The sequence below is a fragment of the Zonotrichia leucophrys genome, chromosome 8 (genome assembly GCF_028769735.1).
Source record: "Zonotrichia leucophrys gambelii isolate GWCS_2022_RI chromosome 8, RI_Zleu_2.0, whole genome shotgun sequence".
Taxonomy (NCBI): Eukaryota; Metazoa; Chordata; class Aves; order Passeriformes; family Passerellidae; genus Zonotrichia; species Zonotrichia leucophrys.
This window is the reverse complement of record NC_088178.1, coordinates 16,852,527-16,866,653: the sequence shown is the minus strand read 5'-3', so window position 1 is coordinate 16,866,653 and position 14,127 is coordinate 16,852,527. Positions and strand designations below refer to the sequence as shown.

The following is a 14,127-nucleotide window of genomic DNA, read 5'->3' as shown; positions in this document are numbered from 1 at the left end:
TGTGGAGACAAGAATACCTCAGGTTGTCAGTTATAAATATTGAAGGGTTCAAGGTCTTGCCTTGCAGCAGACATCTTACCCTCTCTTCCGTCAGGTCTCTTACACACCAGTCTGCGTCTGGACCTCGCTAGTTGTCTTTATCAGATTTGCTTTAAAATATATTTCCTGAGATATATGATGCTTCTTTTGCAGTTTTTCAAGAATTTCTACCTATATTGCATTACATTTGCCAATGTCATTGGATGGCTACAATTTTTCATTTTCATTCATTAATAAAATCTGCTCCACGTAGGAGTTGTAGAGACTCTAGCATGCCTAATGTGCATTTGTATGTGTTTACTTGTCTCCTGAATTTCCTTAGGACAATTCTAATTTATACATGGTAATGGAGTATGTTCCTGGTGGAGAAATGTTTTCACATCTAAGAAGAATCGGAAGGTTCAGGTAAGAGTATTAATGACACTATTCCTTTTAAAAAGCCTAATTTGCTGATTTGGGAAGAGGGGTTTGTAAAATTTGTTAGCATTGAGGAAAAATTCTGAAAGGTTAAGTGCATTTACCCCTTGTTCAGTGGACTTAAATTAGGCAATGAAGAACTCCTATTCATTTTTCATTTAGTTAATGCAGGCATTTGTGATCTGTGCATAATAGAATCTTGGAATTCCTATGCATATTGTCACTGAAATTCATGATAGTTTCTAAAAGTAAAATTTGAAGTCAAAGCTCTGCACTGTGGGATACGTTTACCTTGATTTGCTTGTGTATTTTAGCTGCAAGACTTTAATTTAAGGAATGTATGTATCAGTTCTGAAAATGTTTGGTTTTGCTCTTTCTTGTTGCACAGTAAAAGAACCAGTTAAAAGATACTTACTTTGTCTATGCCTGACAGTTAGGTGGTTGTTTTGGTACCTTAGCATAGCATTGGGGTACTTAATATTCTTTTAATTCTTCACAGTGAACCACATGCACGGTTTTATGCAGCTCAGATAGTGCTAACATTTGAGTACCTCCATTCATTAGACCTCATCTACAGAGATCTAAAGCCTGAAAATCTTTTAATTGATCAGCAAGGATACATCCAGGTATGATATTTTCATATATTTAGGGATGAAGTTTTGTCTTGCAGTGTAGATTTAGGTAATTTGAGAAAATGTGTTTAGAATAAATTGTCTGTTAGCATGTTTGTGTGGAGCATTCAAATGCCATACAGTCTAGTAATGGTTAAAACCCTTGGGTTGTACTTCCTCTGACTAAAATTAAGTATGCACAGTAGAGCTGTCTGCAGTTGAGCCAGTTGTCAGGATTTCCCTTGGGGTCTGTGGTGAGAAGTAGGTGATTACATGGCTCTGTTCATCTGACCTATTTTATACGTCTGCCCTAGAACAAGATGAAAGATGCCCTAAAATGTCTGTTTCTCTGCACTGTCTGTATAAGGAGTGTAGGAAAACCAGCTTAGATATTAGCCCTGACATGATAGTACTTAATCATGTACTCCCACCCTTGGAGAGTCCGAGCCTTCCCAGCACAGCTGGGGTGGGAGCTGAGTTGAGGTCTGCACTGCAGTGCTCAAATAACAGCTTTTGTTTTACAACAGCCTCTCATGGCACCTTCTCATCTTCCTCTTATCTCTTATGTTTTTAGCTAAATGGCAAATGGGAAGGCAGAGTGCAGCAACAAGCACTCTGCAATGCTGTGCAATCCTTAAACTTAAAAGGAGAAAATACATAATAAAAATGTTTGAGAGAAGTGTAAAGGATTCATATCTTATGTTGTTTATAACTGTAAGATAATTTTGGAGTCTAAGATAATACTGTAGGAAGAAGATCAATACAAGTTTAATGTAGCTGGGGAGCACCATTAATGTATGGCTGGTTTACTCCATTTACTGTGACTGCTTTACTCCAGCACTGGCAGCTCTCTCTGTGCAACAGCATGTTTCTGTGATGGTGGCAGAGGGAGGCTTGTGTTCATATGTTGATGCTGCAGCTCCAAATTAATTTTCTTTTTGTATTTTAAAGTTAAATTACTGCTCGTCCTATGCCTGCAGTGTATTCTTCATACGTAGAGTGATGTGCATTCCCAAACACAGAAGTGATTCTTTGCTGACTGAAGCAGGTCTCTCCAGTCAGCATGTCTCCCACTCCATTCAGTTCCAGCTGCTGATGCTGTTGTTTCTACCAAAAATGAAAAAAAGCTGCCTTGATAGTTTGGCTTCTTTAGTTGTGACATTAATGTACAGTAACATCAGCACAGGTTGTTGTATAATTAGCAGTGATTCTCATTTGGTACAGTATGTTTGCTCAAGGAATGGGTTGAAATTGAAACCAAGAAGGAGGAAACAAAAGAAACAAGCACAGACTTAGTAGCTTGAAACTGATCCCAGAATTCCACATGTAATTACCTGGGTTCTGGATGTATTCCACAATATGGTCCAGGTAAAAACACAGCCAGTATGATATTGCATACAGAGTTCTGAAAACTTACTGTAGAAAACATGACAAGTGAAATGAGGAATTTATAATGTTCAAGTACTTGCCATTTGTGAATACAGTTATTGCTGCATTTTCCCCCCAGGCCTCAAATAAACAAACTTGACTCTGATGATGCTTTCAAAGATACTCAGAATCAGAAGTTACTGGAAGACCTCTTCTATGTTGTTTTCTTCCCACACTAATTTTACATATGACCTTTATACACTTATGCAATAAAATTCAAAGTTTACAAGACTGGAGAATATATTGACCCTTTTTGTGATTCATTTATTTGTTAACTAAAGGAAAAGATAAATATCTTGTTTATATTCTTCAAATTTTCAGCATGACAAACAGTCTGATGTTAAAATGTAACAAAAAATAATAATGTAATTGCAGTACATGTGGAAGATTAGTAAATCATAGTTTCTAGTGATTTTTAAATTATAAGTAGAAGCTGATGTCAGGGTCATAATACATATTTTGTGTTCTTTATTAATTTCATCATGAGCCCTATTTGTCTGACTTAGAAGTTCCAGGAAGACTGACTAATAAAGTATATGATACTATGTGCTTTGAGAAATAAATTTTTCCCCTGTAAAAAAATGGCTTTCCAAAATATTTCTAAAGTACTTCCTTTAAATTTTCTTTGTAGCAATGCACTTACAATCAATTTATTTCTTCTGGTGACAGGTCACGGATTTCGGCTTTGCAAAAAGAGTAAAAGGCAGAACTTGGACGTTATGTGGGACTCCAGAATACCTGGCACCTGAAATAATTCTCAGCAAGGTACTTTGTCTTGTTACTCAGCCATGCATTTGATGTAGTTAAAGCTTCTCACCCAATTATCAAGCTCTGAGGGATAAAGAGTTGCTGATACTTCCAAAAATTAAATCTTGATTAGTTAATTGACAGATGACACAAAATGCAGTCATTGCATTGTAAATATTTGTTCAGTATGCCAAAATTTATGCCAGATAAGGAATTTTCACATAACTGTACCAAACTTTCTACATATGCTTGCCATGTAACTTATGAGGAGCAAAGAGATTTAAAGTCCTGTAATTAGGTTATTTAACTAACATCCTTATCAGAAGAACAGATCTGAGTGATTCCATTCTGAAGTGTTAACACACTAGAACAAGAACTCCAGAGGTAACAAGAACTGTATATGGGATAAATCGGTAGTCATTACATAACTAGTTGCAGTTTCAGGTTTAGGGCATTTGACATCAAATCAAACATGACAATCCACTGTTTTTACACATAAAGCACATGCAGTCTAAGCTGACTGTAGATCTGTGTGTCCATTACTTGCATTAAGTGTTCCAACATTTACAAAAAGTTATTTATCCTATAGCTGTTCAACTGCAACACTGTATGTTTTGCAAATGGTAAATACAGAACTGCTTATGCTATAAAACAATCATAGTGCATAATATTAAAGTACACATTAAACATGTGCTTTAATTAATACCTTTTACAGATTGTCAGAAGTGAACAGAAAATACTTCTGTTTGGGGAAAAAATGTTTGTTGGTTGCATGTTTTTCTCCCCTGCGCAGCTAAAACAGCAGAAAAAATTACAATGCATCTACTGCAATGTCTTCACAATGGATTTTCCTGAAAGACTGAGTCTCAGCCCTGAGCTTTGTAAAAAATCTCCAAGAACATATATGAAATTAATGGGTTTGGTGGTTTCTTTGTCTTTCATAACATTGAATAGGACCTACTAATGGTTTAAGGTTCAGGCTTTTAAGATCAGATCATAAATTACTCTAACAGCTAATTAACTAAACTTCTAAGTTCTTGTAGCTGGTTAACTACATATGAAACTGAATGTTCCAAAATGTGGATAATCAAGCAAAATGGTGACAGTGTACAATATAGGAAATGTTATGTATGTTGTTGTAATGAAATTTCCTTAAGCTTTGAAGAATTATCAGTCTATAAAAAATTGTTTTGATTTTAAATAAATAAGCTGTGCCCATTTACCCAGGAGTGTAAAGAAATCACTGACACTCATCACAGGAATGTGTGCAAAATGCTTTAATTCCATCCCTATTTCACTGTCATTGCTGTGTTAGGTTTTAAGTGTACTGCTGTTAGAATCGGTGAATGCTAATTTGGTTGGTGACAGGTTGCAGGTTCTGCATTAAATGAACAAAAATGTATTTGCTTTCTTTGTATTGCATAAATACATAGATCTATACTGAAAATCCTAAGCTGTGTTAGAACCTGTACTAACAGTGGCATGTTTCATCTCATTCAGGGTTACAACAAGGCAGTGGATTGGTGGGCACTAGGAGTGTTAATCTATGAGATGGCAGCTGGATATCCCCCATTCTTTGCAGATCAGCCCATTCAAATTTATGAGAAGATTGTGTCTGGCAAGGTGGGTTATGGCTCTGGGTGTTTCCACAAACACAGTTGTTTTTATAGAACCTGGGTTTTGGTAGAGAAGATGCAGAATTCACTGGCCTCTAGACACGGAGCAATTTGAAAAGGACCTAAGAGAAGTTTGTAATGTATGTTTCATAAGTACAGACATTGTTACTTGAAAACCAAAGTTATAAAAATCTGTTCCCTGCCTTCAAATTTAAAATGTAAGTTACTAAATTTACAGACATTGTGGTATTGTATCCTTTTATGCTTGGATTAAAGTGATCCAACGACTGTTAACAACTACTTAGCTGTGTGCTTAATTTGCCTAGCTATTTTCTATAATTTTTTTTTGCAATTTTTGAGAAGCCCTGAATAGCTTCCATCACTCCTAGGTCTCTTTACTTCCACAGTCTTATAGGTAGACATGTCTAGTGTTGTTTGGCTTTCATTGTTATATAAAATTTTTGAAAAGTGTATCCAATGTTTCCCATTTATTTTTCATTAATATCTCTTAGTGTGCTGGATAGCAGCAAAATGTAGTCATTCTGTTGTTTCCCTGCCAGCCAGTGTTGATTCTTTGTGCTCACTTGATTTGTTACAGTTGTTCTCTTCCTTGCCCCTGCACAGACACATGCTGTGCTGCATCTCGGGTGCCTCTGTAATTCCAATCAAGGACAGTACCTCAGCAGGCCTGTGGTGCCCTGCACTGATGTTGATTCTTATTTAATAAAGAAGGTGATTGGTGGTTGCTCTTTGAAAGGTTTAATGTTGTGAAGCTTCAGCTGTGTCCATGAATATATGGGAATAAATTTACCAGGACATATTTTTAAAGAAATCTTTTTCTTCTAAACTAAAAACAAAACCTTAGGCAGTTTTTGTAGTTTTATCTAATTGTCTTGACATCTGTAAAACATTATCTACCTTTTTTACTGAGTCCATGGATGCACTACAGCAGAAATAGTACTGGACATCAGCTCTAGAGACTGCAATTCAGTCCTCAGCTAGCAGTTGTTTACAACCTGGGGTCTTTCATTTATTCTACCTCATTTGCATAGTTCTCTACATAAAAATTTGAGTTAATGTTTCCTTACTTCTCAGTGGTCTAGATAATATAGTCATTAAACCTGTGAATTTCTCATAATCTACAATAGAACTATATTGGTAGGTAAACTGAAGCAGGGTTCTTAATATCTGGACTTCTTGATTTTTTAAAAGTTTTTATGTTAAGTAATTCCATTATCTATATTTACATCATAACTGATCAGCTCAGTATCAGGAGTGTCAAACACTGAGACTATGAGGATGACAAATACAGCTTTCTGCCTGTTCTTTTCCCCTTCCTTCTCTCTGCCAACTCAAATGGTGTCAGTAGATCATTTGTTAGAAAAACCCTTTGTAATTACATCCCACGAATCATCCTCAAATATCCTTTAGCCAGGTTTGAATGAATTGCAAGTCACTAGTGTGCTGTCTTCAAATAGTGCTGTTATGTAAGGCTTCTGATGTTGGTGCATTTAGTTATGAGAAACAGATTGCAGTACAGCATGAAGTTCCAGATTGACTTTTCATATATGATTGCTGAATGTACAGTTATTTCAGAGCATATCTATGTATTTATATGCTGTATATATGCTATATACTGTGTCTCCTCTGTATATGTATATATATAATATAATCTAAAAATATATATCTAGAAAAGAGCTGAGACTCTCTTGAGATGATGTGTTGTTAAAACACCAAGTTCAACTTAGCTTTTAGACCACTGTTACATTAAATTAATATCTTGCTCTCTAGAAACTTCCAGTTCAAGAAATCATAAATAGGCAATGTAATGCTGCTGATGAAGGCTTTGTGAAACAGAAATGCATGTGTAACAATAATCATCTCTCTCTTCATGCATTCCTGCGTGATTTGATTTTAGAAGAAAGATAGAAAATTGCCCTACTGTTTCCCTTTGTGTCAAGTTGTTTCCCTTCACAGGGGAAAGAATCAAATTTGTATCATGTTTTTTAATGTTATGGGTGTATAATTTTAGGTGAGGTTCCCATCACACTTCAGTTCAGACCTAAAGGATCTTCTAAGAAATTTACTCCAGGTAGATTTGACCAAACGATATGGAAATCTCAAGAATGGTGTAAATGACATAAAGAATCACAAGTGGTTTGCAACTACAGATTGGATTGCCATTTATCAGAGAAAGGTAAGACCCTTCCTGATCAAAACTACTACAAGTCTTTAAAGGATTGAAGTAAAGTTTCTAATTGTTGTGTTTAATTTCCATTCCCATTTCCATTCTGTGACTTCTTAATTGAGAAAGGGTGAAAGTAGTTTAATCTTTTAAGGTTCCAAAGGATATATATAGATTGAATTATGTTTGTTTCTTCTGTGTATTCTAGCCTGGACCTCTGTGTACATTCACGTTCTCTTTAACACACATGTTGTGCATTAGTGTATTTCTGGATTATCTCAGGACAAGGCATCTCCTGCCTCTCTCACTTTTTATTTAACCCCTGCTATAGTGGCATCTATAAATACTCCTCCACAGCAGAAATGAATTTGTTTTCCTTTCCAGCCAGCACTCAGACTGTACTTCAGTGTGGAGAAGCTCATGCCAAAGCTAGAGCTTCTTCTTTTCTCCTAAAGCAACCTGCTCTTTCTGTAAAAAAAGCTAGAGATAAGCGATAATATTTAAAGAAATTGGTTTGGATTTGAAATGCTAACAGTCTTGACTATAGAGGCATGAACTTGCTGCTGTAACAGCAGTATTTTAAGGGCCAAACCTGAATACTAACAATAGTTTATAAAAGGAAACTGGTTGTTTGGCTACACAAACTGACAGTACAATTGTTGAATTATTCACTAATGTATTAATTACTAGAAGACAGGGTACAATTAATGCATCCTGTATTCCTTGCATTAAGTATAGATATTTTTAAGAAAATATTCCCCATTGTGGAATTCTAATTATCTGCTCTTCACTTTCTTAATGGCTCTTTGCAAGGAGGCATTATATGCTGCAAGATTCATTTGCCAGTATGCTGTTTGGGAACACCCAGGCCCCATAATATTAACAGTGTTTTAATACTGTGTTAAATACTCTTAGCATTGCTAGTGTACTGCTATAGTGAATTACTTTCACATAAATAAGAAATATTTTTAAATGTTAAGAAGTAGTAGAGTCAGAATAACTATTACTAAATTTAAAGGTTGTGAAAACTGATACTGAGTAAGTTTGAAGCTACCAACTATAAAGAATAAATATTGTAATAGGGTCTGAATCAACAGCATGGATTGTAATGTCATTCAAGTAGTCACAGAAATACAGCAATAAACCTTACACTGATACTAGTTTTTCACAGTGGCTGTTACCACAGCATGTATTCTCCTGAATAAACCTAGTGTTCCATTAGCAGCTAATGTCATGTGAATGGTTTTGGGGGTTTATTGGGGTTTATTGATTTTTTTGTTGTTGTTGTTTTTTGTTTGTTTGTTTTTGTTTGGGGTGGGTTTTTGTTTGGTTTTTGTTTGTTTGTTTGCTTTGGTTTCTGTTGTTGCTGTTTTGAGGGGTTTTTTTTAATGCTATGGTCATAAGTAAACCAGTCAATTACTTCATGTTTTGGATACAGAATCACAAAATTTGCTGATTTGGACGGGACCCACAAGGATCATCTAGTCCAACTCTTGGTCCTGCACAGGACCCCAGAAGTCACACCATGTGCCCAAGAGCATTGTCCAAACACTTGTTGAACCTCTCAGGCTGGTGTGGTCACCAGTGCCCTGGGGAGCTGTTCCAGTGCCCAAACACCCTCTGGATGGAGAAACTTCTCCTGATATCCCACCCAAACCTGTCCTGGCACATCTCCAGGCCATTCCCTGGTCCTGTCCCTGTCACTGAGCAGAGATCAGTGCCTGCCCCTCCTGTTCCCCTCTCGAGGAAGCTGTGACTGCAGTGAGCTCTGCCCTCAGGCCTCTCCAGGCTGAACAGACCCAGTGCCCTCAGCTGCTCCTCACAGCTGCCCCTCGAGGCCCTTCACCACCTTTGTTGCCCTCCTCAGGACACTCTCACAGTTCAATGTCTTTCTGACATCGTGGCACCCAAAACTGCCCCCAGCACTGGAGGTGAGGCTGCCCCAGTGCAGAGCAGAGAGGGACAATCCCCTCCCTTGCCCTGCTGGTGATGCTGTGTCCCATTTGAAAGTGTTTTAAAGTTCAAGCAGTAAATGAGATATTTTCTGTGCTCTGAGTTTTGCTGTAATAAAGTAACTGAAAATCAGTTTAAGAAGACACAGAGACAGAATTCAGATACTGGTAATGTGTGCCTTTGTAGGCTGGATATGTACACAGACTGTGTTCACTCAGGCTAAGTCACTGAAACATGTATCTTGTTTTAAGAATAGGAGGATATACATGTGACAATTGCACGCACAAATGCACAAGTTACTGTTATTTCTTGGCAGTGTATAATGGTATTGCCCACAGTCTGGAGTTTAATATTGTTAGTCTGTGCTGTACCTCTTAAATTTACTGATTTAAACATGCAACACATCCCCACCATCAGCATCTACCTGGGGGCACAGTGTGGTGTGATGCTTTGCCTCAGCTGGAGATGTGCCTGCCCCATTTCATTGTCTCCCCACCATTCTGCCTCTGGCACACCTACTCCTTGAGATGTTTGGGAGAAAGATACTGATTACTTTGTGTTTCCAGGTTTAAAATTGCATCACCGGCATAATTTTTTGTAATTTTGCTTACCTGATAGTGCAGTCTTTGAGTGACTCCTTCAAGTCATTGCTTGTGTCTCATTGTGGCCTAGTTTTTAGAAGGCTTTCACTTCTCACTTAGCTCCTAGGAGAAACTTCATAAAATATGCAGAACAAATTCTTTTCCACTTGAATTAGGTTAGTTTTTGTTTGGAAATAAAAGATTGTTTTCAAGTAAGAGGGAGAGGCATTCCAAGCTTTCCTAAGGTTTTTGTGTATTGGTGGTGGCAATCAACGCACTCCATGTCTGTGCTAATGAGCTGGAAGGAGCAGCATCACCTCTGCAAGGAGGGGACTAATCTTTGAGTCTGTCAGCAAGAGATTAATCTTTTTCAATTTAGATTCACACATCTAGGCCTCTACCTTCCTAGGTTGGTTTTGTTTGTGCCATGACTTAAATCTGTAATACCTGATTTCTTGGTAGGATGTGAGAAGTAATGGGAGTATTGCTGTGCTCATTATTACAACGTTAAATCTATTGGTATTTGGCCAGTAACATTTCATTTGCCTTTTTGTATTTCCTACCAATACAGGTAGAAGCTCCATTCATACCAAAGTGCAGAGGTCCTGGAGATACCAGCAACTTTGATGACTATGAAGAAGAAGATATTCGTGCTTCTCTAACAGAAAAATGTGCAAAAGAATTTGCTGATTTTTAGTAGGAGTAAGAGGACAAGATGACATCAGGGCTCACATTGGGATCTTTGCACTCTGTTAACAGATGAGGTGGAGCTGAGACCATCATATGTCAAAACAGTTACCTAGTTACTTCATTCCACAAAGCTGACTGAGGTCTTTATTGCCATCTTCCATGTGTGCAGTTTGCACCAACCCTTCTAACTAGGCACAATTAAGCAAGCACTGTTTGTGCAGTAACACAGAATAATAGACCACTTTCCTACTTAACTTTGGTTTCTGTCGTTCTTTGTTTCTGTGTATTGTTCATTTTCCCCCTTTGAAATGAAGTAGTTTTTTACCCAAGAATGCTCCATTTTATTTTGAATAATGTATTATTTGTGTGAGTGAAATGGAAGGTGTTGCGGCTAGTGTGATTTAGACTGAAGTGAAAGATAAATGTTGCTTCTAGTCTGTGCCAGCCAATAATTCATGTCTGTCTTGTGTCTGATGCTACAATTTATAATAATTTTTTAGTAGCTCAGACTAAACCTAGCCAACATTTTTAGCATTTTTGAAGGTAGTATTTATCGCCATATAAATGTCTGCTAAATTAACTTAAAAACATTTCTTCTTGGAGGCTGACCAAAATTCAGTAGAATCAATTGGATGGCTTAAGTAGGGGACAGTAGCTAGACCCCGTGCCTTGGTTTTCTACATCCCTGCAGTTTTCGTCACTGCCTCCTTCCTTTGTATTTCCCACCTAGGCAGTAGGCGGGTTGCCATAACCAGACTGTACCATGGAAAGCTTGCAGTCTCATGAGAGGGAGTAATTCCACCTGGTCTGCACTTTGGACCATATTAAACCAAGTCAACTTACCAGCATTTCAGTTGGCAGGTGTGAAATGGCTTGTTTAAGATCAAGAACCCTAAACTCTTAAAGGAAGTTTTGGTCAGTACTGTAGAGAATTCATTTTGATTCACTTTTTCTTCTTCTGTTTTTTTCTTATTTTTTTTAAAGTAGCCAATGTTTCGGCTCCCAAAGTATTCCTTGCTTCAAGCCTTTTTTGATTAAAAAAGGCATCCATTAGAATAAAAACCATCATGCCACAGAAAGCAAAATGCGCTCTGCCATTAGCTATGAAAAACAAATGGTTTAGCAAATGCAAAATAATGTTCTAGATGCATCGCTGGATGAACACGGTTATTTTTTGTTAGCTGTTAAGAATAAGAGGTTATTGCCAAGTTTTTATTCTGGTATACTATATTAGTAAACTGAGGATGGAGTACTGCTACAATCATTTTCTTTTTAATTACAGCACTTCATTCATGAAGAAAAGAGATCAAGTTTAAAAACTGCAACAGCTGAGTTTATTTTAGTTGCGTTGTGTCTTCATTTCTAACCTACTTTCTTTCAATCAATCAGAATGTATGGTCACACAGATACAAGTATTTGGGTTTAATTATGTTTTGTATACTCTCACCAACTGACTTAAAAGGTATTGCTACCATGTGCTAGCTTTGGGCACTTTTACACATTTATTTCAATGTTAATAATCAGCGGCTCAGCACTTTTTTCGGGGTTGCTTTTAAACTTATTCATAGTAGTTTTATTTGAACACTTGGTTCTGGCTGTCTCAGTGACCTGTCTTAAAACAGCACATCTAAAAATTTAAACTAGACTCATGTTTTATGATAAATTTACATGCATACAAGGATGAATTGTTTTTTTAAAAAATGAGCTATATTGATACATAGCCATTGGATTTGTTTGAATGCCAGTGCAGATAAACAGCTGGCGTTCCTTCCTTTTAATCTGTACGACGCTCCTAAAAGAAAGGCCTTTGTAGACATTTTACAAAAGAGTATGAAACATACCACCCAATGTTCTGTCTGTTTAGGTTGTTGAGCATTTTTGCACAACGTCATTAGGAGGCTGACACTGAATGCAGTCTTTGTCCACCCATATTTACATACATGCAAGAAAAGTATAAGATACTTTGCTGTAGCAAATTTTATGTAACAAAGATATATCGTCACATTAATAAATTTAAAGAAATCCTTTGTATGAAAATGTTAAAATCTTTTGTATTTCATTTAGACCAAGGACATGCTGCTGTATGCTAGCTGTATGCGATAAATTCTACAGTAACTTTGTTGTCGTTTATGAACTTTAAAAGATTTTAATAAATGTTGAAGATCACAATTTGATTCTGTTATGATTTTAATTTTTAATCATTACATTTATAGTTCTAGAAAGGTTCAAAGATTTTTCTGTTCTGTAAAATACTGTAATCATTCATCTGGCGTGTACAATAAGACAAAAGTCTAGGAAATTGGTTCTGACATGTCTGTCTGATATCCAGATTAAATTCTACACGGGCATAAGTGGAAAAGTCATCATAATGCCATGATATTATGCTATTTTTTAATTTTATGAAAATCCTGTTAGAAAGTAAAACACTTTTCCAATATGGCATAATAGACTTCAGTATGGAAATGAGATTCTATTTTGGAAAAGGAGGGGAAGTGTGCAATTTCCAAGGCATTAGTGAGTACATTTGACAATGTGAGTATTATACAACCCTCTCATTTAAACACAGTCATGAAATATAACTACAGAATATTATGTTACCTGTATTTAATTTGAAAAATCCTTTTCACAATATGGAAAAATTGTATATCTATGACAGTAGAAGCTTGTTAATTTTACACATTTGAGGAATTAAGTGTTGAACTATATGGTATATTTTAATTGTACTCTAGTTGTATGTAACTTTCATTTCCAACATAAAGGATTGTATCTCATTAAGTAAATTGCTTTTTTTATTATCTTGTCAGTTGCATTAAAACCCTTATTTTTAAATCCTTTAAAGTATTTTACTAATTTTTGCAAATAATTAGATGTTTTTAAGTGCTGCAATAGTGTGCAATAGTAAACATTTATATACAGAAGTGCAAATTAAATTATGTACAACACTTGTGCTGCTTCTTTGTGAATCAGAATGTTGTATGATGACAGTTGTTGCACCTCCCCACATGTGAGCAGAGTTTGAGAGCAAGAGGAAAAGGTTATGAAACCTACTACACATATGAGTTGGGGCACAGTAAGCTTTACACTAACTAGGGTGTCTGGAGAAGGTGATGTGGAGAACATTAAAGGCACTATGAGAAGTCTTGGACTTCTTAGACAATCAAAAGCAAGCAAGGTGATCATTAGCTTCAGTATTGTTTGTCTTCATTTTATTTTCATTCAGACTCAATGCTTTTTATTAAAGATAATTGCCTGTTTTTAAATTGTCTGCAGATCCCGCTGTACAAACTTTGTGCTGTGTCTCATTGTGCTGTGAAACAACTGATAGAAGTAAAGACTGTTCATGGTCTTGGCATTGTTTGTCTTGAGGCTTTTTCTGCAAGTGGTGTTTGGAGAGGCTCTGGTGCCTGCTCTGTAATGCAGCTCCTCCTCTTCCCACTGTCTGAGCTGAGCTGTGGCCTCTGTGCTTCTGCTGCTGTGCGCCTGCGACTGCAGTCTTGTGTTCTTGGTTTCCTGGTACCACTGCTACTTACATTTTAAAGACCTTTGTACTTTTTCTAAAGCTCAGCTAAAAAACCTGTGAAAATACTGTCTTCTACTTTTACTACAGCTCCTAAACAAGCACAGCATGCCGAGCCACAGATTTGAAGGTGTCATTCAAATCTGTTCTGATTTCCTGCATAAGGAGGACTTATCCCAGATCAGAATTGAAGAGCCATTCCATAAGAAACTGGTAAAAAACCAATTCCATTCTCTAGCTGAGGTGCATATAGCTGATCTGGATCTGTTTGATGATATTAAAAAAAAAAAAAAAAGAAAAAAGAGTTTGACCACCACAGTTTTACAAGTGTGGGTCTTGCATA

The 14,127-nt window shown here is 36.6% G+C and overlaps 1 protein-coding gene across 4 annotated transcripts in view; it reads left to right on the top strand.

The window, feature by feature from the left end:
- Positions 1 to 13,619, top strand: part of PRKACB (protein kinase cAMP-activated catalytic subunit beta) — an 81,160-nt gene extending 67,541 nt beyond the window's left edge. For all 4 annotated transcript variants that reach the window (XM_064720125.1, XM_064720122.1, XM_064720121.1 and 1 more), the window contains 6 exons: positions 362 to 444; positions 956 to 1,082; positions 3,165 to 3,260; positions 4,743 to 4,865; positions 6,891 to 7,055; positions 10,149 to 13,619. In XM_064720125.1, coding sequence (XP_064576195.1) covers positions 362 to 444; positions 956 to 1,082; positions 3,165 to 3,260; positions 4,743 to 4,865; positions 6,891 to 7,055; positions 10,149 to 10,274 — 720 coding nt within the window. In that variant the 3' untranslated portion in view covers positions 10,275 to 13,619. The remainder of the gene's footprint in view (positions 1 to 361; positions 445 to 955; positions 1,083 to 3,164; positions 3,261 to 4,742; positions 4,866 to 6,890; positions 7,056 to 10,148) is intronic.
- Positions 13,620 to 14,127: the final 508 nt, after the last annotated feature.